We start from the raw sequence: 26,567 nt of genomic DNA, 5'->3' as shown, positions 1-26,567 counted from the left end.
GGGTTGAAAGAGACCGGTAGAGAAAAGCCACCTCATGTCCTTAGCGCACTTTTCCCAAATCAAAACTTTAGTGGGGAAAAATTAAAATAAAATAAAATATATTATTAAATAAGATTCTCCCCACTTTCAAGAAAAAATTAAAAATTTTAAAAAAATTGTCCTATTGGAAAAGATTTCAAGGTGACTAGCTGGCATTATTTTTGTTCACACTTCCACGCTGTGATCATAACGTCCACGCTAGTGCCTCCAAGCGTGTTCACACTTCCCATTGGCCCAACCGGTTTCTCCCCATGATAGGGATTTTTTATTTATTTATTTTTACTAAAAAAAATTCTATAAATCATTTAGTTATGATTGAATATAATCTCCATTTTCTTTTTCTTTCAAAATAATTTTTTTATATAAAAATAGAAGATTTTATATAAAAAAAAAATATAGATTTATTTTATATTTTTTTAAAATTTTAAATTTAAGACGATAAAACATTTTTTGTATACTTTTATTTTTTAAATAGCTTTAAAAATAATTACTAAGAATTCTTGTATCTTATATAAAATTTATTACTATTTTTTATTTTAAAAACAAGAAAAGAAAAATTATCCAAAAAGTCACAAAGCATTGGATTGGATAAAATTTCTATTTTTATTTTTTAAAATATAAAATAACAATAAGTTGTATATAATATATAACACTTATTCAATAAAAAAAGTATAGACTTACTTTATATCTTAAAAATGATTTTTAAAATTTTAAAATTAGAAGATAATTTTTTTTTAATACCTCAATTTTTGAGCAGTTTTTTAAAAGTTATTATTTTTTTAAAGATAAGTTTGAAAGAGTTCCTACATTTCACTTTAAGTGTTTTTTTAGGGAAGCACTTGGGAAATGGTTTTTTTTTTTTTTTTAAATAAAACTTCAAAATTATCAAATATTTTAAAAATGCCTAAAGTGTTTCCCACTACCCTTCTTTCATTGCTTGCTACCCTTTTTTTCCCTTCCACTCTCTTCAATTTTTTTTATGAAAATTCACTAACAACCAAAAAACTAATATTCAGAAAATAATTTTAAGACTTTGTACAATTTCATTGGAAATCTCACTATAAGCTTATCATGTAATAAGCTCAATGATATCAATTTCTAATTTTCCGTGTACTCTATATTGATATTGTTTCTATTTTTATAATCATAAAAATATATTTTTTGAGCTTTTTTTAAATAATATAAATGTTTATATATTTTTTTAATAAAAGTTTTTGATTTATTATAATATTTTTATTTTGTAATGAATGTCCTTTTTAGTAATTTATTAATATTAAAAATAATTTTATACTTAATAAAAAATACTATTAAAATTACTTTTTCAAATTATGAGTTTTTCACAAAAGTATTACAAAAAAACACTTCTATTAACAACACTACCAAACAGATTATTTATTTATTGAATCTTCGAATAATTTTATACTTAATTTCACATTTGTTTTATTTTTGTTAATACATTAATTTTTTAAATAGATTTTAAAATTTATTTTTTATTTTTAAAAATAAAAAAATATTGAATATTTTATTACTGAAAAAAGTTTTAATTTTTTTAACGAAAACGACCTTATGTTGAACTTTTATTTTGTTTATAATTTTAAAACATTATGAAAGTCAGAATCAGGGGTTTATATTGTTTAATTAATAATTGACAAAAGACAAAGAGATGAAAATATTTATTTATTTTCTCTTCTTGCTTCAGAATATTCCAAGATTTTAATATAAGAAGAGGTCGGCAGGCGTCACATGTCACGATCTGCTTCCATGATTTCATGTGCAAGGTGAATCTCTTCTCTTAGTTTTGAAATTATAGTTTTAATATTTTTAAAATATGATTTTAAATTAATTACAAAATAAAAAAAATTCATACATTTATCACCATCCCTCTGACTGTATTTTTGATGTAGAGTTGGATCCTCGGGGCTTTGGAAAGGACAGCAATGACCGAAAGCCAACGCCACCAAGATGTAATAACCAATAACTCATGAGCATCTCTTGAGCGCTTCCCGCGGGCCACTCTAAGCTCCAAAGCATGTATATAACAACAAAGAAACCACCCTTGAACTCGACGTCCTCAGATTTTGGAACCCAAACATAACCTGCTCTACTCTCTCCGTCCATATGGATAGATAAAGACTGCTAGTTTGGCTTCCCTCAGAACCAGAGATTTCAATTCAGAAGCAAGCCTTCTCCCAGCACTTCTCCCAATGGATTTGAGGTGGGAATTTTCGGATTTTTACACACCCTTTTTGGGCTTTTGAAGTTTCTTGCTTTTCTCATACTTCTATCTTTTCCTTTTTGCCAAACATTTTTTCATACCAGAAGTACGCTAGATTAGACACTCTGTTTTGTATTGCATCTCCTTTTCATACTGTTGGATTCTTGATTCTCACTTTTGTTGACCTTTCCGCACAAATTTTGGGTGGCTACGATGGAAACCCTTTTTCCTCTTTGCCCTTATCTTCGTATTTTCAACTTTAACTTTGGTATATTTGTTTGTTGTAGGAGGAAAAAAGGGACCAAGGAAAAAGAAAAAAGACTTACCTCTTCACACCTTTAGTTTTTCAGGAACTTCTGCAAGTGAGGATTCATAAATGTAACCTATGTGATTTGTTGGGGTTGTTTTGGATATAGAAGTTGATGATCATAGTAGAAGTGTTTGTTGAAAAATCTGTTTTTTCTACTTTCCGTTCGGGGTTGGGAATCAAGTTTCTCAAATGTGGAGGTGGGAATCCAAATCCGGAGACACAATATTTGACCTTGTTCGCTGGGGTTTTTTCTTGTGAAAGACTGAAAATCCAGCAATCCAGTCAAAGAAACAAAAAAAAAAGTTCGACCCGTTTGCTTACTTTTGACTATATCTTTATCTCCTGATATTCTAATTTCTATAGTTAGAATTTTTTGAAGTAAGCATGTTTCCATAGAAAGTGTGAACTGTCTTAGAAAAGTAACCCTCTTGGTGCCCTGTGGCCCATAGTTTTGTTGACTTCGACAGTACTTCAAAGTCTTTGCTTGAGATTCTTTTAGTATATTGAGAGCATAGGCGCCCACCCACACACTCTTATCTCATAATTATCGGTGCATAGTCAAAGAATCATATGTGCCTTGTATTTTTATATAGGATCAGGCCATCATCATTTAGATACTATCTTTTGAGCAGCTTGTGCTGCTTGACTACTCTTCTGGATTAGGGTTGTATGCATGGGTCAATTCTCAAATCCGCAAAGGCACACTGTTCTTCCGGGTAATGAATAGATTTGTGGATTATCAGGTTTGGATCTTTTTTTTTTTTCCTCTCTTTCAGTTCTAGTTTCCTTGAACGGTTTGATTTCCCTGACCCTCTGAGATGATTGTTTTTGCTTATGAGCATTCTGTCTTTGGGGTAATGCTGTCAACATTGTTCCTAAGCCCAGATCTTTGAAATAAGCTTCTTGGGTTGTTGTTTTGTGTTTGAGAACATTTGGTTTCTGAAGAGGAAAAGGAAAGAAAATCTTGGAAAATTTTCTCAGTGACTATAAACTTCTCTCAGCAATCAAATGGCACCAAGATCTCTAGTTATTTTCTTCATTGTTTCATTGCGATTTGTATATTGGAATTCCAGCAGCAGAGTACTCATGATGCATTGATAATCCATGTGTCGTCAGTCTCCTATGTACAGAACAGAATTTTCTTTCCCATGAATCAAATGCCTAATATACCTTTCTATCGTGGACTGGCTTTAATTCCTCATCTCACTACTGATGGTAGTTCCGTATTTCTCATCTATATAAAGTAATTTCATGCTTCTATGCTTTTCTGTTTGTTGCAGTTTCAGCACATCCTCAAGTTCTGTGTTCTTCGGCCTCTGAGCCAATCATCAAACATTTGAGTAAACTAAGCAAATACCAACCTCCACGAATCCATGGCAGAAGAAGATAATTATACAAAAGATGGGACAACCATGGCAGAAGAAGATAATTATACAAAAGATGGGACAATAAATTACCAGGGAAATCCCGCCAACAAGAAGAAAACTGGAACTTGGACAGCCTGCCCTTATATCCTGGGTACTTTTTTTCCCAATCTCTATCCCAGATGATGGGATCTGTTTGTGGAGGGATGAAACTGATAGCCTTTTCTTTTTTGGCCTTTTTGAACACAGGAAATGAATTCTGTGAAAGATTGGCATACTATGGGATGAGCTCCAATCTGGTGCTTTATTTCAAGTATAAACTCCACCAGGATAGCGCCACAGCTTCTAAAAATGTGTTGAATTGGTCTGGAACCTGCTACCTCACACCATTCATCGGAGCATTTCTGGCTGATGCCTACTTAGGACGATACTGGACAATTGCCAGTTTCTCAATTATCTACGTCATTGTAAGTTCTGTTCTCCAAGAAATCTTATACTCTGTATACTCTGAAGTTTATCTTGCTAGAAATCATCTGGGTTAATTGTGGATTGAATCCAATTAGATCCATTATGAGGCAACTTCTATGGGAGCTGCAGTTTGTACCTTGACTCATGAACTCAACCCAAGTTCTCCCAATGCTTGACCCATTTCAGAAACATGATTTTATTTGAAATATTTTGGCTTTGATTGGGAAACTGAGAGGCCTTAATTTTATGCAGGGGATGACTCTGTTGACAGTTACAGCATCAGTTCCTGGACTAAAGCCGAACTGTTCTCCCAGTGGAGTTTGTGACCCAACAGAGACACAAACTGCAGTGTGCTTTTTGGCACTTTACCTTGTAGCTCTAGGCACCGGAGGAATTAAGCCTTGTGTCTCATCTTACGGAGCAGACCAGTTTGATGATACTGATGAGCATGAAAAGACGCACAAAAGCTCTTTTTTCAATTGGTTCTATCTTTCAATCAATGTTGGCGCTCTCATTGCTGGTTCTATCCTGGTCTGGATACAAGAAAATATTGGCTGGGGAGTGGGTTTTGGCATCCCTGCAGCAGCAATGGCCATTGCTGTAGTCAGTTTCTTTTCGGGCACTCGGTTGTACAGGAACCAGAAGCCTGGCGGCAGCCCCTTGACGCGAATGTCTCAGGTGGTGGTGGCATCCTTGAAGAAATATAGAGTCCAAGTGCCTGCTGACAAGTCTCTTTTGTATGAGATTGCAGATGGAGAGTCTGGCATCCAAGGAAGCCGAAAGCTTGATCACACAAAAGATTTAAGGTGAGCTTCTCAACTGGGCTAGCTGATCTTTTCCCAGTCTTCATTTTCTGTGGATTCCCTTTCACCAAATATTGTGATTTCCAGTTTCTTTGACAAGGCAGCAGTGGAGATACAATCAGATCATATAAAGGACTCACCAGACCCATGGAAGATTTGTACAGTCACCCAAGTTGAGGAGCTCAAAGCTATCATCCGCTTGCTTCCTGTATGGGCCACTGGCATCATCTTCTCCGCTGTGTACAGTCAGATGGGCTCATTGTTTGTGGTGCAAGGCGAGTCCATGGATCCCCACATGGGTAGACACTTTGAGATCCCGTCAGCATCATTATCAATCTTCGACACCATCAGTGTCATTTTCTGGGTGCCCATTTACGATCGAATCATCGTCCCGGTAGCCAGAAAATTCACAGGCCACAGCAATGGAATCACGCAGCTCCAGCGCATGGGCATCGGCCTCTTCATATCCATTTTTGCTATGCTCTCTGCAGGCATCTTGGAGGTAGTTAGGCTCGGCATAGTTAAAAGACACAACTACTATGATCATGATAGAATTCCCTTGTCCATCTTTTATCAAGTTCCGCAGTACTTCATCATAGGATGTGCGGAAGTCTTCACATTCATTGGGCAGCTAGAGTTCTTCTATGAGCAGGCTCCGGACGCCATGAGGAGCTTCTGCTCGGCCCTCTCGCTCGCCACTGTGGCCCTTGGAAATTACTTGAGCTCACTGCTTGTGACCATAGTTACAGATGTGAGTACTAGAGGTGGGAAGCTTGGATGGATACCAGACAATTTGAATCGTGGTCACCTCCATTACTTCTTCTTCCTCTTGGCCATCCTCAGTGTTCTGAACTTGGTAGCTTTTCTCTTCGTGGCCAAGTGGTACACGTATAAGAGGGCGGTGGGGACTCTCCGCTAATTGAGAGTATATAGCAGTGGTTTCAGCTTCTACCATTTGTGGTGGTTCCAAGAAGCTGTAAATTTGGTATGCTGCAATAATGGCGTCTCCTCATATCTAGGAATGCAGTACAGCAAATGCAATACAGTTAGAGGTGAAAAAGATGGAGTCTTTGTATTTTGTGTTCTTGAATAATGTAACAGAGAATCAAATTGGGTGAAATGAAAGTGAACGAAAGTTTGGTGGAAGCTAAGTTTATGTTTGGAAAAGGAACCGGAACCGTGATTAAAAAATAGATTGTTTTGGTAACTGTTTTTTCAAAACAGCTTTAAATAATTATTTTGAGATCAATTTTTAAAAACTGTTGTTTAATGGGACTCTGTTTGAAAGAAGTGGAGTTTATTTCTAATAATTTTTCATGTTTGTATTATTAGTGAAACAATTAAAAGATATTATCTAAAAATTTATAATATAAAAGTTTGTTAAATATTTTTTATATTTTTTTTAATTGATGGTTAGATTTTACAAAAATTAATTAAAAAAAGCTTAAAATTTATTTTTTATTGTAAACAATTACCTCGGACTGAAAAGGTCTTTTTTTTTTTTCTTTTTTTTTTAATTTAGGGATTATTTTTATTTTTTAAAATCAAAATCTAGTTTAACTCTGTTTTTCATTTTTTTTTCTCAATTTTTAATAAATTGAATCCAAACTTTAATTTTCATATAATTTATTGTTCACATTATTTAATCATTAATTTAAATAAAATAAAAACTTGCATACACTAAATTAGAAAAAGCAATTAGATATCGCCACACGAGCTGATCACCAGTCACCACTCACATACCATTTCATTTTTGTCTGACCTTTCAAAGGTCACCGCGGGTTCGCACCTTCTTTCTCTCGATGGTTCGCAAAAGCCAACAAGTAGCCAAAGGTATTTTCTGAAACCTCAACCTCTTGCTCTGGAATTTTCCCAGAAACAAAGGAAAGGATGAAAAAAAAAAAAATTTCTTCCCAATTAATGCCTCAAACTATTTTAGCAGTTTTCTTTTTCTTCTTCCTCTTTTTTTTTTTTCGCTTCAGATAGAAACGAATTTCTGAACCCTAATCGGGGCCTATATTTTCGTTCTCTCAATGGGAAAATTTTGGCCCCCAAAAAAAAAATCTCAGCCACTTGGTGAAATTTTCTGACGAAAGGAATGGATGTAACGTTTAGGTTGGGGAAGCCTTCCAAGTGTTCGATAAAATGTTTCATTGAACCAATTTCTTCACTTTTCTTTTACTTATTTTTTTCCAACCTTCTGTCTTTTCATCGTCTTAAGGCTTCCAATGGGCCAAGGCTCAGAAGTTTCTCGCGAAAGTGGGATTGGTAAAAGAAGATTACGTCCTGTGGAAGCACGTTGGGAAATGTTTGCTATATGCCTACACGGTGTGCGGCCTCGTGTGGCTCTACAACGAGACGTCCCCGCTCGGTTGGTTTCAATTAAGGCATCGGCCGAAAGAAGAGAAAGAGCTGGCCCACCTCTATGAGCGAAGGCAGTTTCCATACCCGGGCGACAAAGAAGCCATGGAAGAGTTCATTGCCAAAGGAGGCATGATCGGCACGACGATTGGTCCCAAAGGTGATATTGAATCCGATAAAGGTTCGGATGATTATCATGCGCAGTTGCAGAGGCAGAAGTTGGGACAAGAGGCACTGAAGCTGTGGATGAGGATGAGGAACGAAGTCATCTCGGAGCTTCAGGAGAAAGGGTACGATGTTGAGTGAATGTTGTTGCATTAATTTTGTTGTTTGATGGAGTTTGGGTTTCGTTTGGTCGTTGAGAAAGCTTAGGAAAATAAGGGAAAGAAACTTCTGAACCTTATATTTTTATGATACTGTTTCTAACAAATTGCCCAGTGATTTTCGTGAAAATAGGCAAACTCATGTTCGTACTGTTCAAAATTTTGTTTGACAAGGAAATAGGTTATTTAGACATCCAATTCTCTATCAAATTGTAAAATTAATCACTCCTTTAATTTCATCGGAAAACCACCCACTTTGGACTCCCGTCTTTAGAGTACTTTGAGTACGGTTGGGAGTGATTTTAAAAAGCATTTTTAGTATTATTAACACTTGAATAATAAAAATCATCTAACATTAAAAATATTAAAAGCATTTTCTATAATTACTATTAAAAAAAAATCTTGAATTAGTTTTTAATAATAATAATAATAATAATAATTATATTATAATTAAGTTTTATTTATAACGATTCATATATCAAGAACTTAATTTTCATTTAATTAGAAAAAGCATTAAAATTAAGAGAAATAAATCAGGAAGGAAATAAAAGAAGGATGAAAATATTTAAAATAAGTATTCAAGTAAGGAAGGGTACTCATTCTCTTGTATTTAAATCTTTTAATAAAATATCTATAAGAAAATCTAAACAAACGTTTCTTAATAATGTCCTTATTTTTTATATTTTTAATCTTAATTATTTTAAATCGTTAAAATATCGAAATCTAGCAAATTGAAAACAATTTTTTAACTTCAAAAACATGTTTTCATTTTTCTGAAGAAAAAAAAAGTCTTAATTTTTTTTTAGTGCAAATTGGAGGCATTTTCAATTATTTTTAGAATATTTTAAAAAGTGATTAAAAAAGTATATATATATATATATATATATATATTTTAAATTACTCTATATGGAGGAGAAAATTGTTTGTTACCTTTGAGCTTTCAAACAATTAAAAAAAAAAAGAAAGTTATAAAACACTAAAAAAAAATTCAATGAGAACATGTTTCTAAAGATCTACATAGTCCTTTTTTATGCTCAAAATTTAAACTTTCATCCTTTATTTTCTCATGACTTGAGATATTCCAATAATAATGCAAATAACAAACAAGGCCATAGGGAATTTCCAAATATATTACAACTTCCTGCCCCAAGCCAACCTGGCCCGGCCTCAACTATCCCCGTATCAGCCCGATTACCTCCTTATAGGCCCAAGAATACCCTGAGAGAAAGCAACTGAGCTTGGGCATGGTTCGGCCCTTGGATCATTTTCTCAACTCAATTTTACAAACAAACAAAGGAATTTAAAATTTTTTTAATTGAAATATTATTTATTAAATTAATTTAAAACCATTATTAAAAAAATAGAATAAAAAAATAAAGTTACTCTCTAATATCTAGATTTCGGTCCTACGTTTTTGTTGATAAGTATTTTTATTTTACATTAGGGTATATGATTTTATTTTAAATTAGTGTTTAATTCAAAAAATACATATAAGATTTGAGATTTTTCTGATAAATAATTATTAACCTTATAATTCGTTACTTAATCTAGTTTTGTCACAATTTTTTTTTTTTTTTGGTAAAATAGAGAGAAGAATTATAAAGTTTAATTTTGAGATTAATTTTTGTCCCAAAATGCTTGGAATCATGGTAATATTTCTCAACCAATTTAATTGCGTCACTTCAGGATGAAAATTAATATCAATACAATTAAATGAAATTAAAATTCCAACCAATCACAAAAATAACCAGAAAAATAAAAATTCTATATTACAAGGAATATCAGTTGGTTTCAAATTAGACTACTCCTTGCCTCGAGTCATACTCGTATGATATTGTATCTTTCAAAGAAGGAGACGACAGAGAAGAGAAAACTCAAGAGAAGAAGAGAAAACTCAAACTCAAACTCAACCTCAGTCTCAAGAAAATGTATCTTTCAGTACCTGGTGAGAATATAAGTCTACAGTAGAAGGAAAAGTAGAAGAAGTGCACAACAATCATGGTAAAGATGCAGAGTTTTTTTATCTTAATTCTTTGCCACCAGGGTATAGATTTAATCCAACAGATGCAGAGATAATAGTTTATTACTTGAGGAAGAAGGTTGATCATCAGCCATTGCCACCGAACAAGATAATAGAAGTTAAATCTCTATGCTTATGATCCTGAGGAACTTGCAGGTTCTTCTTCTCTTTAGTATTATTTGCGGATATGAATTGCTTTTTATTTTCAAGTTTAAATGGCCTGCAAAGATGTTTAGAACTAGGGTTTTAGTAGAGTTTTACTTCTCTTTTAGTATTATTTGCAGATATGAATTGATTTTACTCAGCGAGATACGAGCCGTCCGGGAAGGATGAATGGTTCTACTTCACTCCAAGGGACAGGAAATATCAAAATGGGCAACGTCCCAATAGGTCAGCCGGAAATAATGGATATTGGAAGGCCACTGGAGCTGATAAAGAAATCATATTTGAGGATCGAAAAGTGGGGTACCGGAAGCCTTTAGCCTTCCATCGACGAAACCCTCCTCGCGGAGTCAAAACCAACTGGATGATGCATGAATTCAAAGTTGCTGAACCTCCAGAGCCTCTAAGAAGAACTGGTGTCAATGAAATGAGGGTATATATTAAGCCCTTTTTTTATTTATTCTATATTGTATGTAAGGAAGCTCCTGCAGATTAATATATATCATGATGTTTCTTGTTTGTTTGTTGCAGTCGGATGACTGTGTTCTATGCAGGGTCTATAGGAAAGATGATAGTAGAGATAGAGACTGCAAAAGATCACGAGATAAGTCTGTGATTGATGAATCAAGCTCAAGCTCCAAGATTTCTAGACTTGAGCTTAACCCCAACAAGGCCAATAATCAGATCACAGTTGGTGGTGGAATGGAATCTGTACAAGAGAGGATTAATCACCAATATAATCCGTATATTAATAGTCACCAGGCTCTCCAAAATCAACAGCACCGCAGCAGCCCATCATTCAAATTCCTGAATTTGCAAATGCTGTGTTTCCCCAGGACAACCTTCAAGTTCTTCATCCGGCTGGAACTGATGTTTCTTTCCATGGCCAGAACAACAACTTGATGCAATCCATGGACTTCACATATTCCGATCATTCATGGGACAGAGAGTTTCGCAGCAGCAATATTGGCAATGCCGTGTTCGTCTCACCTATGGATTTGAACCCAGACTATATACCAAGACGTAATATGGGCAATACGGGCTTAGCCATGAATGATGCCAGAAAATTTGAGTCACTCCTTCGACTTGGCTTTTCACGCTCTCGGGAGAACGCAGGGCCGGACGGAGAGCGGGTGAAAAAAAAATTAGGGTTTAAGATCAAGATCTTGTGGGATTAGAGCCAAGAGCCTCTTGCTTACATAATGTTACTGGCTCTGTTTGAGAATTCTCAAACACTAAAAATTATCTTTGAAGATTACAAACACAAGTTTTCAAAATGTTTAAATTTATTCAAGTTTTGAAGAAGCTGTGAGGGATGTAATTTTGAACTTTTAGTTAATTAAAAATTTTAAAAATATTATAATTATTTTTAATAAAAATGAATTTAAAAAACATTTCTTAGACATAAAATTGAAGGGTTCCTATAAAACAATCACCCGATGAATAATGACGGATTATGCAGAAAACATAACCATCCATCCATAATTTGACTAACAATACCATATCTAGATTTGTACCCATAATTTGGATAGATTGTAACATACCGAAGTTTGTCCGAAATTTGTAGCCTCATCTAAGGACCTATTTTGCCATATGTTTTCAATGGCTAAGGTAGACATTGAATCTATATTGTTAACTTGTATTTATTTTTCTATATTTTCTAGAAATATTTAGTTAAAATGGAAGAAATAATCCCCAAATTCGGAAATTTAACCGTTCTCACGTTTTTAATCAATTTTTGACATAAATACTCTTTTTTATTTTAAGTATTTACATGTAGGTTTTAAAAGAAATTGTTATTTTTACAAGAAAATAATAAGAATATTTTTGTCAAACGATGCCAAAAAAGGGTCGGAGGTTAAATTTTAAAATGTGGGTTTTGAAAGCCGTTTTAATCAAATAACCCTATTTTCTACTACTAAATTTAGATGTTAACCTTTCTACGAAACAAGGCTTATATTGCTATTGCTTTTCAATTCCCGTTGCCAAAAATATTGCGTTGTATCTTTCCGACAGAGAAGAGAAAACGCAGTCTCAAAGAAAATCAATCTTTCAGAACTTGGAGAGAATATTAGTCTACAAATTCCAGCAGCAGAGGGAAAAGCAGAAGAAGTGCAGACTAATGGTAGTGAAGATGGAAAGCTTTTTAATTTTAATTCTTTACCACCAGGGTATAGATTTAATCCCACAGATGCAGAGATAATAGTTTTCTACTTGAGGAAGAAGGTTGAGCATCAGCCATTGCCACCGAACAAGATAATAGAAGTGAATCTTTCTGTATTCAAGTTCAACTCTTTTTTTATATTCTTTTCTCTTGCTCTTTTGATTATAATATCTTGTGACTGAATATTGAATGAGATGTAATATGGGCAGTAGTTTGTTTTTGTCTAAGTTTGAATGGTTTGCAGAGATGTTTTGAACTAGGGCTTTAGTAGAGTTTTACTTCTCTTCAGTATTATTTGCATATATGAATTGATTTTACTTAGCGAGATACGAACAGCTGGGGAAAGATGAATGGTTCTACTTCACTCCAAGGGACAGGAAATATCGGAATGGGCAACGTCCCAATAGGTCAGTAGGAGATGGATATTGGAAGGCCACAAGAGCTAATCTGCTGATAAAGAGATCACCGGAAGGTTTTAGTTTTCTACCGAGGAAGCGCTGCTCACTATTAGGACTTAAGAAATGTGAAACTGTCTTCTTAACTTCTAGATTTGTTTTAACATACTAACTACTCAAACTAACAACTAAGCCAACTATTTACAAGTTAACCATTGGCCTTAACAGCCCCCCTCAAACTCAAAGTAGCTAAGTCTTCTACTTTGAGTATGTTTCTTAACAAAGGAAACTTAAGAGTTGGAAATGGGCTTTGTCAAAACGTCTATTGTTTGATCTATTAAAGGAACTTGTTGAACCAACACCTTCTTCTATAGAACTTTCTCTCTAACAAAGTATAGATCTAATTCAACATGCTTTGTCCTAGCATGTAATATAGGATTTGTTGCAAGCTGCACTGTACTTAAATTATCACACCAAATTATAGGTATTTTAGTTGTAGTTACCCTTAACTCCTCAAGTAAAGAAGTTAACCAAGTTAATTCTCCCACAATGATTGCAAGACTTCTATATTCAGCTTCTGTAGATGAATGAGAAATAGTATATTACTTCTTAGAGGACCATGACACCAAGTTTTCCACCAAGAAATACGCAATAACCTGATGTAGACCTCCTATCATCTGGATTTGTGGCCCAATCAACATCACAAAATCCCACCAAGTTCAGCTGAGATGATCTTCTAAGATGTAGGCCATAATCCAAAGTTCCATTCAAGTATCTTAGTATCCTCTTGACTATCTTCCAGTGAAATTCAAGTGGATTTTGCATGAATTGACACACCCTGTTAACATAATAGGAGATCTCTGGTCTAGTAATGGTTACATATTGCAAGGCTCCAACTGTGCTTTTATACAACTGTCCATTCTCTATAGGATCACTTCCATAAGCAGATAATTTGAGTCCACTAGTCATTGGTGTACTGCTACTCTTGGCAAACTGCATCTTGGCTTTGCAAAGTAAATCCTTGATGTACTTAGTTTGAGAGAGATGAAGTCCTTCAGTTGTATGCCTTACTTGAATGCCTAGAAAATAGTTTACTTCACCAAGATCCTTTAAGGTAAAGCTCTTATTCAATTGATTGATGATAGTTTGAACTTCTTCATTGTTGCATCCAGTAACTAATATGTCATCAACATAGACTAGAACAAATATAGTATGAGTATTAGTAATCCGAATAAACAATGATTGGTTAGATCCAGTTGTGATGAATCCAAAGGCAATGAGAGCATTACGTAGTTTCTCAAACCAAGCTCTAGGGGCTTGCTTTAATCCATATAAGGATTTGTGTAATTTGCATACCAAATGAGGTTGCTTAGGATGAACAAATCCAGGAGAATGTTCCATGAATACCTCTTCTTGTAAGTTTCCATTTAAAAATGCATTGTTAATATCCAATTGCCTAACAACTCAGTTCTTTGCTGAGGCAATAGTTAACACCACTCTAATAGTTGTTGGCTTAACTACAAGGCTAAATGTTTCATTGAAGTCGAAACCATCCACTTGATGAAAGCCTTTATCTACTAACCTGGTTTTATACTTGTTAATTGTCTCATTATAATTTTCTTTGACCTTGAATACCCATTTGCATCCAATTGTTTTTCTTCCATTTGGTAGAGACACTAAGGACCATGTTTTGTTTCTTATAAGTGCTAAGAATTCATCTGTCATAGTTGTTTTCCATTGTTCTTGTTGCAAAGCATCAACAACTGAGCTAGGTTCTAGTGTTGTAGCATAAACCTTTAGCTTGGAAATCCCATTTTTTGACCTGGTTACCATACTATGAGTGTTTCCACTAACTTGAACCTGTGCTGGAATAGAAGAGCCCACCAAAATCTGTTCAACAATAGGTTCAATTGTCTTTTCCAAAGAAGTTGACAAATTGCAACCATTGTCAACAAGAGGAATTTTCTGACCAATATGTGTTTCAGCATGTGTTTGGGATCGATTAAGTAGATGAGTTTGATGCTTGTGAGGGTAGATATGTTTGTGATGAATTTGAAGAAGAGAATGAGAAGGAGTGTTCGTAAAAAATAACATCTCTAGAGATAAAAATCTTGTCATTTTTGTCTAAGCACTTATAGACTTTATGATTCAAGCTGTAACCAAGAAAAGTACATTTAGTTGATCTAAAATTGAGTTTATGCCTATTGTAAGGTCTAGTATTTGGATAACATGCACATCCAAACACTCTAAGCATAGAGTAGCTCAAAAATGAGTGAAACAAGACTTCCAAATGAGTTTTCCAATGGAAAACTGAAGTAGGCAACTTGTTGTATAGAAAAACAGTAGCTCTAAAAGTCTCATCCCAATATTTTAAAGGCATAGAAGCTTTAGCTAATAAAGTAAGACCATTTTCTACTATATGACGATGTTTTCTCTTCTCAACCCCATTTTGTTCATGAGTATGAGGATAAGAATTTCTATGAATTATACCATGAGACATTAAAAGATTACTAAAAACTCTATATTCTCTTTCCCAATCAGTTTGAATAGCCTTTATTTTATAACCAAGTTGCAACTCAACTTGTGTCTTAAAATTTGAGAAAGTTTGAAGAGCATCTGACTTATGCTTTAACAAAAAAATCCAAATGAAACAAGAAAATGCATCTATAAAGCTGATGTAATATCTATAGCCATTGGATGGCAACATTGGAAAGGGTCCCCATAAGTCAAAGTGAACCAATTGTAAAGGTTTTGTGTAGGTTGTATCAGACAATCTAAAAGGAAACTTATGAATTTTACCAAGGCAACAAACTAAACAAAAAGAATGAGAATTTAAATCAGGAAAAGGTATTTTGCAATTTGTGAGTACAACTTTTACAACTTTCTCAGAAGGGTGGCCTAATCTATCATGCCACAAATCATACAATGAATAGGAATGAGAGAGAATAGGTACATGTAAGGCAATGTCAGATGGTGTTGGAATTGGGACCTTTGAGGAAAACAACGGAGGTTGCAACTGCTGATTGAGATGAATTTGAATAGATGGTGCTAGAATTGGGACCTTTGAGGAAGACAACAGAGGCTGCAACTGCTGGTTGAGATGAATTTGAGTGTGGTCAAAGACATATAATCCATTTTTAAGTTTTCCCTCCAGTAGCACAGTTTTAGAAGTCCAATCTTTCATAAAACAAGAACATGAGTGAAATTCATAGAAAACATCATTATCATGGGCAAACTTCGAAACGCTAAGTAAATTTTTTGTTATAGGTAGGACATGTGAGAGTTGTTTAAGAGAAAGAATTTTAGAAGTATAAGGAGATAAAAAGACAAACTGACCAACATGCTTAATGGATAAACCCATACCATTTCCAATATGAACTTGATCTAATCCATAATATTCAGCCTTAGTCATTAGGTTTGTAGCATCAGAAGTAACATGGTTAGAGGCTCTTGAGTCAGGATACCAATTGGTATCATTGACAACTTTTGGTGTAGCAAACATGGCTGTCATTTGGCCTTTTGCACCTTGTAATTGGCTTTGAACATAAGACTGTTGATTTTGGAATTGAGATGGTCCTACGAAACTCTGATCAAAACGATAATAACAGTTCATCACCACATGCCCAATCTTCCCACAAAGTTGACATTAAGGTTTGTTTTGAGACCAAAAATCTCTCCTACCAAATTGACCATTAAATTGGCCTCCACAACCTCTTCCCCAATTGGCAAAACCAAAACCTCCTCTAGCATTGTTCTGAAAATTGCGTTGTTTACCATAAAAAGACTGACCACCAAAGGTGTTTAGACCACCAAAGCTGGAATTGGAATTTTGTGTAAAACCATTAATATACCTTTTTGTGCTTTGCTTAGAGTTTTGACCAGTAACAACAATATTTGCTAAGCTAGGTTGTGCAGAACCTAACTTCTTATTCTTCTTCTTTATCCTAGCTTCTTGAGCTAACAACAAGGATTCTATATCATCAACTGTATAAGGGTCTATGAGTGATTCAATTGAAAGAATAAAGGTGTCATTATCTGTTGATAAACCCTCAAAGATGGCATCAATGTGTTCTTTTTCAGATATTGAATGACCTACTAATCCTAGCAAATCAATACAGCCTCTGATCTTTAACAAATATTCATTCATAGTCAAAGAGTCTTTCCTAGTGTTTCTCAATTATGTTTTAAACTGAGACATTTGTGCTCGAATTTGAACAACAAAATATCTTTCCAAAGTTTTCCATACCTGAGCAAAGTTCTCACAGTTTACCATACTTGCAAGAATCCCTTCAGACATTGAAGAAATAAGCCAAGACAACAACAACTGATCTTGTTGTTCCCAATCAAGAAATTCTATATTGACATTTTCCACTTCTCCATCTCTTAGCGTAAGAAACTTCAATGATGGGGGTTTTGTCCTAAACACAAAATTATGTAATTTATGCCCTCGAATTGTTGCAAGAACTTGCTTTCGCCAAAGAAAGAAGTTGTTGTTATCCAATCAAACTAAAACAGAGTAACTAAAGGAAACAAGGATGAACCTTGGAGCAGATGATGAGGCTCCACCCATGGTGGAAATTGAAGAGCTCTCCATTGTTGGCATTTCAAAGCTCTAATACCATATTAGGATTTAAGAAAACAAAGGAAAATATGAGATTTTGGATTGAAGAAAAACGAAGGACCTATTATTCACATAGACTATTGAAATTGATCACAAGAACTTCTTTAAATAGAAGCTTATAACAAACTGTGAAACTACCTTCTTAACTTTTAGGTTTGTTCTAATAGATAATTATTCAAACTAACAACTAAGCCAACTATTTACAAGTTAACCATTGGCCTTAACATTCATGGAGTCAAAACCAACCGGATCAAGCATGAATTTAGAGTTCAAGAGCCTTTAAGAAGAACTGGTGTCAATGATATGAACGTATATATTAAGTTCTTTTTTCATTTATTCTATATTGTATGTGAAGACGCTTCTGAATAATGTTTCTTGTTTGTTTGTAGGACTTGAAATCAACATCTAAGAAAATAAGAAAAAGTAGAAATGAAAATTAATTAAAAAAGAAAATATGCACCGAGGATTGAAATGTGCCAATGTATGGCGTAAAATGAGGAAAAGTCGACGATATGCGGATGTTTTGGGGCCTGGAAATTATCCAATCACTCCCAGGCCCACACCACATCATCAGCAACGGCAGTGGCACGTTGCAAACTTAATGCTTTAGCTGGCCTGGCCCAGTACTGTCAGGCCCACGTCATCAGCTACGGCAGTGGAGGTTGCCAGCAGGGCTCGAACCACGGCACATGGGTTTGATGTTGATTATTATAACATTTGTTTTTATAAATTATAATTATAAATATATTTTATAAATTAATTAAAACAAAATTATTATAAATTAATTAATTTTATTATATTTTATATACTAATTTAAACACTAGAAAAATATAAATTTATAATTAAAATATTAATATTTTAAAATTAAAAATAATTATCTAAATATCATTATTTCTTTTTTATCTTTTTATATATTCAAGCTAAACATTTACAAATTTATTATATCTCGTTGGAATAAATCTAAGCCCTCGTGGGTAAAGAATTAAGATAAAAATGCTATCGATCTTCATTTTACCCTAAACTTCTTATGGTTTTCCTTTGTACTATTATTGCTTAAGATTTGCATCCTCATTAAATTCTGAAAGATGTACTTATTAACTTTTATTTTTTTTAAAGTTATAAGATTTTTTTAAGAAAAAATAAATATAAAAACTCTTATGGAGTTTAAAAAAGAATGATTAATCTTTTAAATCCGATTCAAATAGAACTTTATTATTATACATTTTGTCGATTGATTTATAAGATAAAAGCACAATAAAGCAATTCTTATAAACTCTTTTATCACTTATACATTTAACAACATAATATGATCGTATTTAGATCGCTCAGTCAATTATATGAATTTTACAGCACAACAGAAAAAGCTCATAACCCATAAACATGACAATATCATATTAGCAAAAAGATGGCACAAAACAAATTTGAAAAACCTGCCTCCCTTTAGTATATCCACACCAACCCTCTCATTGTGGAGGGGCTAAAAATCTTTAAATTGAGTTTCACAAGAGCGTATCAATATGGATTTTGCTCTAGATCATCCTTTTAACCTAAAATAGTTTCACATGAAACTTGTGACATTTTAGGTCTGAAGATCAAGAAACCCACCTGTGGAAAATCAAGGCACACCCTTTACCAAAGGTTATTTTCATATCCCTTCTTTTTATTTTTTTCTAAATTGCTTTTCTACTATTCAATAGAAGATTATTGTGATTATGCCCTTGTCTAAAACCATTCTTAACTTGCCTTTTGCCAACCTCTTGGGTTATAAACAAAACCTAACCCCCAAAATTGATGACCCTGAAGTAAAAGAATTGTAGCCAATGAATAAAATTAGGGCTTTTACCTTAAAGGGGTTGAGCTGAGGAAGATCACTTCTCTCTCAAACCTTTGCACAAGCCCTCAATTCCATGTCTAGTGAAAGTACTTGTCTAGTGAAAATTTGATCATCTACTTGAGATTAATGGAACAAAACAAATCAAACCCTTTTGAAGAATAGCCCAAATGATCATGTTCCCATAATCCATTTTCTCAATCTCTTTCCACATTTGGAAAATTTTGCTCTAGTTTGAATTATCATTTTTCCTTGATCCCATTCACTTTTTACTTTAAATTACCTCTTCTAAGTAGTCCTATTCCTTGAATCCTTAATGATGGTATGTTGTTCTTTTAAGACTTGAACTTGAGATCTCTAGTGTTATACCCAAATATTATGAATCTTTATTGATACACCAAAAGCCCCAAAATGAGTGAACTATATAAACCATCTTTCAAAAAAAGAAAAATCTTTGGATTGTATTATTGATAAAAACCCAAAACATATAGTAGTGACCAAAATAAAATAAAATAAAATGAAAAAATAGAAATTGGGAAATGTAAGAGATTACAAAACTTGCCATCTCCTCCCCCCATTTGCTCTTGTTATTGGCTCATTTAGAGTTCACAAGGTGTTTGAAAAAATGCTTGTGTGAATGCTTCCGATGGTAGTAGAAAAAAGTCTTATAAATCAAGACAGATGGATAAAGTCACAATGTTCATTTCTCCCACTGACTTGTATATTATATGTCAATGCCTTTGAGTCTTTGACCCACCATATACATTTTGTTCTTTTCATTGCTTGCATTGAATTGAATCTTGCCCTATAACTTCACTTCTGGTATTTAGTAAGATTTCTTGGCATGCGAAGAATAAACTAAACTCTTTAAAAAAATCGATTTGGGCTAATATTTTGTTTTCTTGTCTGAGAATCGTATCTCATCATGATTTTTGCTCGATAAGATAATATTTTTTTAACTTTCATATTAATCTTATTTTCAAATCATAAAATTTTATAAAATTATGCAAAACCTATGAAAGATTTTTCTTTAACTTAAAAATGAGTCGAATATCAGTTAAAATAAATTTATATTTTTTTCTTCAAATTTGATATCGAAATTAACTATCCAAAATATGATTAAAATTTATTTTATACGTCTAATCAATTAAATAAAACTCAATTTATAACAACAAATAAAAACCCGAATCATATATAAGGCAATCCCCTCTGGAAAAAGGCAATTCTTATCATGCTTCCAAGTCGAGCGAAGCCAAAGTAGGCTTCTTTCACCTTTGTGTCAAATATTCTCTCATTTTTTTTATTTAAAAAATAGGTAAAAGAGGGATTTTTCTTTTTTATTTCTCAAATGTATATATTTATATCCTAATAATTTCATTTTCCTTTCGACAGATTACTACTGGAGAAATAGTTGGAACTATCGGTACGAGGTCAAGGTCGTGATTGGTGCCCGATTTTCCAACGTGGAAGCTTCAATTTTTATTTTTCCTCGTTGCCAAACGGTACAGTTTCTCACTTCTCACCGTACAAATATTTAGATTCAGACATAATAATCTTTAATCATATAAATGATTATATATAGTAATTTGCATTTATCTTATTTAGTCTTTTTTTTTCACATGATTAATTTGCTTATTTTCTTTTTCTTTTCTTGGATGATAAAATTACTAGATTTTCTGTGAATCATTTCCAAGACTGCACCCATCCTTAGGGTTTCGAATTCGAAACAGTAAGCAGAAGATTTCAGATCTCTAGATTGGTTGTTTCTGTTCTTCTAGGGTTAGGGTTAGCGAAACTAACTTTTTATTTTTTCCTCGGAAAATTCGTATAAACGGAAGAAACTGAAACTAACGGTTTTGTGAGGCAATTGTTCGTACGAAGATTGTGAGATTACAGAGAGTTGATTCGTTGAGTGCAAGATTGAAAAATATGATGATGTGAGGAAGAATCATGATGGGAATTTTCTGAAATAAGAGTGTCTAGTGCTAGTGTGCTTGTGGATTTGTGACGTTTTCTGTTTGGTTCTCGAGAAAATAGAGGGAAAATGTTGGATCTGTCTGATCTGATTAGAACTAGACGAAGTTAAATTTTATTTTCAATGTTTCTTTTTGATATTTCTAAATTTGTTCAGAAATCCAAAAATGGATTTCATGATTGCTAGATTCTTGGAAACCACGAGGGAAAAGAAAACAAGACATCTAAAAATTTTGGGACGATAAATGGTTGAAATCACTCCAGATCTTTAATTTCAAAATATTATCAATTTTTTTTGTCTCGAAAAAAGGAAATATTATTAAAAACAATCAATAATCTTCATGATTTAAATACCAAAACTATCTGTCATTATTAGATGATTGATATGTTTATTTATTTTTGACTTTATGAGAATTAATCGCATCATAAATATGGGCCTTGAATTTAAAGAAATTCCGGTCTGAGTCTTCAGGGATTAGGATCACTGACACCTAGAATTTTTCTCCTTAAAAAAAATTAAACAAGGGATCTGTTTTTGGATTAGGACTCTTAAGAAAATTCTTACAAATATATAGGGCGTTGATTTATTTGCTGAAAAGGTGAAGCGAGTTGAAATTCTATCATGGGTGTGTTTGGTTGTCGGGGAAAAAGGAGAGGCGCAGATGGGAAAGTGTGGTTGTATTTGGATCCTGGTGTGAAAGTCTCTTTTTTAAGATTTTTTTATAAGCCTTGATTTGGACCATCGAACTGCCAAGGACCATTTAACCCCCAAGTAAATGATATAAGTTTTTTATCCATCTTCCTTAACTTCATTTAATTATTTTTTTTATAAATACTTTTCGGGAACAAACAACATAGTATTAAGAAAATAAAATATTTTTTTTTTAAATTTTTTTAAGATTGCATAGATTTTATATATATATATATATATATAAGTTTTATATTTTGTATAAAAGTTTTATTTTAAAAAATAAAAAATAAAAGATTTATTCAAACGTGACCATAATCTTTTATTAACTGCTCTTTATAATCGTTAATTCTAGATGATGTTATTACTGAAATAAACTTTGTTATAGAAAAATGAAAAAAAAAAAAAAGTGTAAATATAAAGACACTTATAAAGATATATTTTTAATCATTTCATTTTATTTTTTTCCCCAACAGGTTGCTCATACAAGAAGTGGTCCGAATTATCAATTGGAGGAGGTGACTGCTGACTGGTACGACATTTTCCATCTCATTTATTGATTCAATCATAATTTTTAAAATAATTGCATATATTATTTTTCACATATATATGATCGATCTAGCCTTCTGTGATTATTACTATGCGTATTTATTTTTCTTTAGGATAAAATCGCTGTAGGTATTGTGAATGAATCCAAAACTGCATCATCCATTTGAGTCCTGAATCCAGAGGAAGTCAGATCTTAAGGGATTTTTTTTTTTTTTTTTTTTAACCGCATGAGGACGACAGAACAACTGTTAACTAACCGCTGTGAAGGAAACCGTTTTTTTTCAGTGAAGGTTTTGTTAGATCGAGTCTCAGTAGGGAAATTTCTTGAACGAAAAATGGATTAACGGGTAGGAGTTGATTCGAAGGCGAGTTTTGTTGGTTCCGGATATTCAAATGCTGCTGCGGTCGTGTTTGGCTCTCGGGGACAGAGGAGAAAATCTGGGGTTTTAATGGGAACTTGGAGGGAAAAAAGAAGAAAATTATTGACAATCTCAGTTGTGAGTAGTAGTGGTACGGGTTACTTTTGCCTTTCATTTCATTTGGAATTTGGACGAGGAAAATGTGTGGGTTGAAACGATCCGGCAAGGAAAATGAGGGGAAAAAAAAAAAAAAGTTTTAACAATTATTATTTTCCTTTTTTTAAAAAAAAAGTAAAAGAGTTAGAAATATATATCCTCTAACAATTTTATCAAAATTTCCAACTCTCCAATTTTCTTTTTCTTGCAATTTTTTATATCTACGGTTCTTACAAAACACTCAACTTTCTCCCTGGATTTGAAAATAGAACTTAGTGAAAAGGAAAAAAAAAATATTAGAGGAGCGTAGGCATTTTTTATTAAATTAAAGTAAATTTTATTAAATCTTTTAAGAATATACAAAATTTTTAAATAATTTTTATTATGTATATTTTTTTTTTTTGTCATATTCAGCAAATAGGTATTCTATTTATTCTGCATTGCGATCTGACTGTAGGCATTGGACAGCGCCCCGCTAACACGTGCATAAATTTGCCCAGGTTGTTAACTGCTACCACTTTGGAAATACAATTTTTTTCTTTCTCCCTGCTAGTTTCGAAACCTTATTCATTAGTTAAATATGTTAAAAAGATGCCTTATTTCCTATTTGATAATTATTTTTCAAAATAATTCTTAAAACGACAGTTTTTTGTAACATTTTTTTAATATTTTATAAAATAGAAATTTATTTGAAAACCTTAAATATTTTTAATCTATTTTTTTATATTTTTAAAAATAATTTTTATATTTAGAACTTTTTGATACATTAGTATAATTATTTTTTAAAATAACTCTTAAAAATAATTTTTATATCTAATACTTTATTTTTAATTATTCAATGTTAGTATAATTATTTTTTAAAATAATTTTTAGAAAACAAATGAAAACAATTAAATGGTGTTCTTAAAAAGCATTGGATTTAAAAACAGAAAATAAAAAATAATTTTTAAAATTTTTCTTATTTTTTTGTTTTAGAAAATAAAAAATTGTTGTTAAAAATAAAAAATCATTTTTAAAAACAATTACCCAACAAGCCCATAGCATCTTTGTTATGACTTCAACTAAAGCTACAACTACATTGCCTCAGAGAAAAATCAAAATTACTTTGCCATGGCAGCCTCTTAGCATTGAAGCCAAATGCAGTGAAATTGGCTGCCATTTCAGACACTTTTCTATCACAAGATACTTGATTAGTTTAAAGATTGATCACTTCCAAAATTTTGTTGCAATTTCATACTGTTCATTCTTCTTATAAAATTTTCTTAGAAAATAATAGTATAAACCAAATTTACACCGAATCAGTTTCTCCCCAACCAATAATCTTGCATTACCATATTTAAGTGTAGTAAATATATACATTGCTTTCTTGGGTGATATAGGCAAGAGAGATATAAGCATTCTAAAGCGATGGAGACAGCATCCATGAATCCCTACTCTACATCGTGCACTGAACTTGAGTAGTTTTGTGGAGGAAGTGTTTGTTTGGATTTATTCTGGGAAAGAAAACAGTCTGTGGTTCAAAATTCATCTAGCAGCAGCCATCAAACGTACAGATGGGGAAGCAAAAGAATGCTGAGTTACCTAAAAAGGAAGCAGACCGGGTGAAATTCTTAACTGACAGTGCCCAACTGGCGATTCCAATTGGCTCCCTATTTCAGGCTGAAGTGCCAGAGTGGATTGGCGTGCCCAATAAACATCACCCTTGTGATAAGGATGATGCTTCGGATACTTCAAGGTGGCTAGGCACCAAGAGCTGGCCAATTGAGGGCAGTAGTATTACAAATAGCGATGCTGACAAGATCGGGAATGGGAGGCCTGACTCTTGCTCCTGTACATCTCCTGGGTCTGCAAAATGCGTCAAATTCCATATACAAGAGAAAAGTGCTGAGCTCCAGCAAGATCTGGGGCCTGCCTTTAGGGACTGGAACTTTCATACAATGGGAGAAGAGGCTGTTTTGAGATCGTGGACCGCAAAGGAGCAGAGGAAATTTGAGACTCTTGTTAAAGGACATCCCCCATCGCAACATAAAAGTTTTCTTAAGCCCGCTATAGAGGCTTTCCCATCCAAGAGCAGAAAAGACATTGTGAGTTACTATTGTAATGTGTTTGTACCTAGGAGGATCAGCAAGCTGACCAGGGCAGGTTGCAAAACTATTGACAGTGATGACGATGAGCCTAGTGAGATCATTAACTCTAAAACTTCTCGGAAAAGGTGTCAAGCTGATAGTACCTCATCCAGCTCTAAGCAAGTGAAGACTCCCTTCTTGCGTGGACACCGGTAATGCTGCTAGCCTATAACTCCTTTCAAAATTCATTGCAGGTCTTGGTTGAGCTTAAAAGGTTCCTTTCTAGTTTCTTGTATCATACATATAACAGCTTTACTCGCATGCCCTGATCAGTACATGGCAACTTGGCCCTATTTCTTGCATTTTCATATTAACCTGAATAGTATGATACAAATTTTGTGGCAACTCAAAATGCAATTCTTTCTGAAGAGATTGTAGAACACTTCTGTCTTTGTAGATGGTTCTTAAATGAAGTTACTTCTGATATCTTCTAAAGAGAAAAGAAAGAATAACTCATCAATTTTTTCACAGGAATACAAAAGGGTGATTTTTTACAATGTGCTTAAAAAAATCCGCAACAGAGATTTTAACCTAGAATGTGGAATAGAATTCCCCAAATGTTTATCTATTCAAGTCTCTCATCATTCAGGTTGCACAAGTGCTCGCCATTTTCTAAGTCAACTTTTGGGTTTTTTTTTTTTCTATAATTATTTCCTAATAAGTTTTCTTAATGGCATTCCTATTCTCCTTGTTGGATATGTCCTGTTTTTGGCCTTTGGACATGTGTTGTAGATACATTAGAGAGGATATTTGAAGGTAAGCAACTGATTTTCGTAAATTACCATGAATACGGTTTGTTCCTGAGTAAGAGTAAGCAGGTTGCATGAAGGACGGTTCATTTACGCTTGCTTTGGACCTACGTGGGAAGAGAGGTATAGGCTTCTGAAGGGTTAGAAGCTTCTTTAATGAAGATTGAAGAAGTGCTTGATGGTTTATTTCTTGGATCCTGAATTTTGGGTTTATGGAGGACATTTTTGGATTTTATTGATGATGTGTGTACTTTGAGGCATAGTGTTTCCTTTTGGTTTCTATTTCTTTGGGCTTTCCTTGCGTGTTCAGTATGGTAAGAGAGATTCCCCTGCATAGCTGAACTCTGTTCTTAAATATTATATTCCAAACATGAAGGACCAAAAGAGCTCTATGAGAAATGGACAAACCACCTGATATAAACTCAGGGAAGGACAACCCCACAATTCAATGGCAAGGAACATTTCCTTCAACTTCAAGTACCACAAACCGTGATTATAGGGACACGGATGGATAGAACATATGGCATGACAGTAGCATAAACTGTGAATGGGAGGAGATTCAAGACATTAGGAAGACAACCGAGGCAGACTGCTTGGTAGAATTCTAGTCAAGTTCTTAAGAAGAAGAAATTCATTTACACACTACAACTCATAGAAATGAAGGAAAAGAAATGGAAACTCAGCCCTTGAGAAGATTCCCAAATTGCTAAAAAGGTGCTAAGGATATTATAAAAAAAAGCAACAGAAGGGGATATCTGATAGATAGGTTCAGGCCCTACTATATTTTCCTTCCTCTCGTTAAGAATTGTGGCCTTAGAGATACATATCTTATCTTGGGTTTGTGCTGGAAGGGGAAATAAAGACATGAAGTGTAAAAAAATAGGCAAAGC

General features: G+C 33.5%; 3 protein-coding genes and 1 pseudogene across 8 annotated transcripts; all 4 read left to right on the top strand.

Moving 5' to 3' along the window:
- Positions 1 to 1,970: 1,970 nt before the first annotated feature.
- LOC100262103 (protein NRT1/ PTR FAMILY 8.1) lies at positions 1,971 to 6,345 on the top strand. 5 transcript variants are annotated; one of them, XM_059737497.1, is made up of 6 exons: positions 2,091 to 2,254; positions 2,542 to 2,616; positions 3,845 to 4,082; positions 4,178 to 4,395; positions 4,649 to 5,202; positions 5,287 to 6,345. In XM_059737497.1, the coding sequence occupies exons 3-6, from the start codon at positions 3,938 to 3,940 to the stop codon at positions 6,116 to 6,118; spliced, it is 1,749 nt and encodes a 582-aa protein (XP_059593480.1). In that variant the 5' UTR covers positions 2,091 to 2,254; positions 2,542 to 2,616; positions 3,845 to 3,937; the 3' UTR covers positions 6,119 to 6,345. The 5 variants fall into 5 exon arrangements, with proteins under 5 accessions (XP_019076252.1, XP_059593480.1, XP_059593478.1 ...); XM_059737495.1 differs by having other exon boundaries at positions 2,542 to 3,307; XM_019220707.2 differs by lacking the exon at positions 2,542 to 2,616 and having other exon boundaries at positions 1,971 to 2,254.
- A 109-nt stretch (positions 6,346 to 6,454) lies between these two features.
- On the top strand, positions 6,455 to 8,013 carry LOC100244984 (uncharacterized). The gene is made up of 2 exons (XM_002280473.5): positions 6,455 to 7,032; positions 7,421 to 8,013. The coding sequence occupies exons 1-2, from the start codon at positions 7,002 to 7,004 to the stop codon at positions 7,864 to 7,866; spliced, it is 477 nt and encodes a 158-aa protein (XP_002280509.1). The 5' UTR covers positions 6,455 to 7,001; the 3' UTR covers positions 7,867 to 8,013.
- Positions 8,014 to 8,024: 11 nt separating this feature from the next.
- LOC132253917 (NAC domain-containing protein 2-like) lies at positions 8,025 to 12,644 on the top strand (annotated as a pseudogene).
- A 6,101-nt stretch (positions 12,645 to 18,745) lies between these two features.
- LOC104879532 (AT-rich interactive domain-containing protein 2) lies at positions 18,746 to 25,352 on the top strand. 2 transcript variants are annotated; one of them, XM_010652637.3, is made up of 4 exons: positions 18,746 to 18,883; positions 20,469 to 20,578; positions 22,215 to 22,270; positions 24,182 to 25,352. In XM_010652637.3, the coding sequence occupies exon 4, from the start codon at positions 24,356 to 24,358 to the stop codon at positions 25,082 to 25,084; it is 729 nt and encodes a 242-aa protein (XP_010650939.1). In that variant the 5' UTR covers positions 18,746 to 18,883; positions 20,469 to 20,578; positions 22,215 to 22,270; positions 24,182 to 24,355; the 3' UTR covers positions 25,085 to 25,352. The 2 variants fall into 2 exon arrangements, with proteins under 2 accessions (XP_010650939.1, XP_059593475.1); XM_059737492.1 differs by lacking the exon at positions 18,746 to 18,883 and adding an exon at positions 20,288 to 20,333.
- The last annotated feature ends 1,215 nt before the right edge of the window (positions 25,353 to 26,567 follow it).

The sequence above is a fragment of the Vitis vinifera genome, chromosome 6 (assembly GCF_030704535.1).
Source record: "Vitis vinifera cultivar Pinot Noir 40024 chromosome 6, ASM3070453v1".
NCBI classification, from domain to species: Eukaryota; Viridiplantae; Streptophyta; class Magnoliopsida; order Vitales; family Vitaceae; genus Vitis; species Vitis vinifera.
The sequence above is the reverse complement of the archived record's forward strand: the minus strand, read 5'-3'. Positions and strand labels throughout refer to the sequence as shown.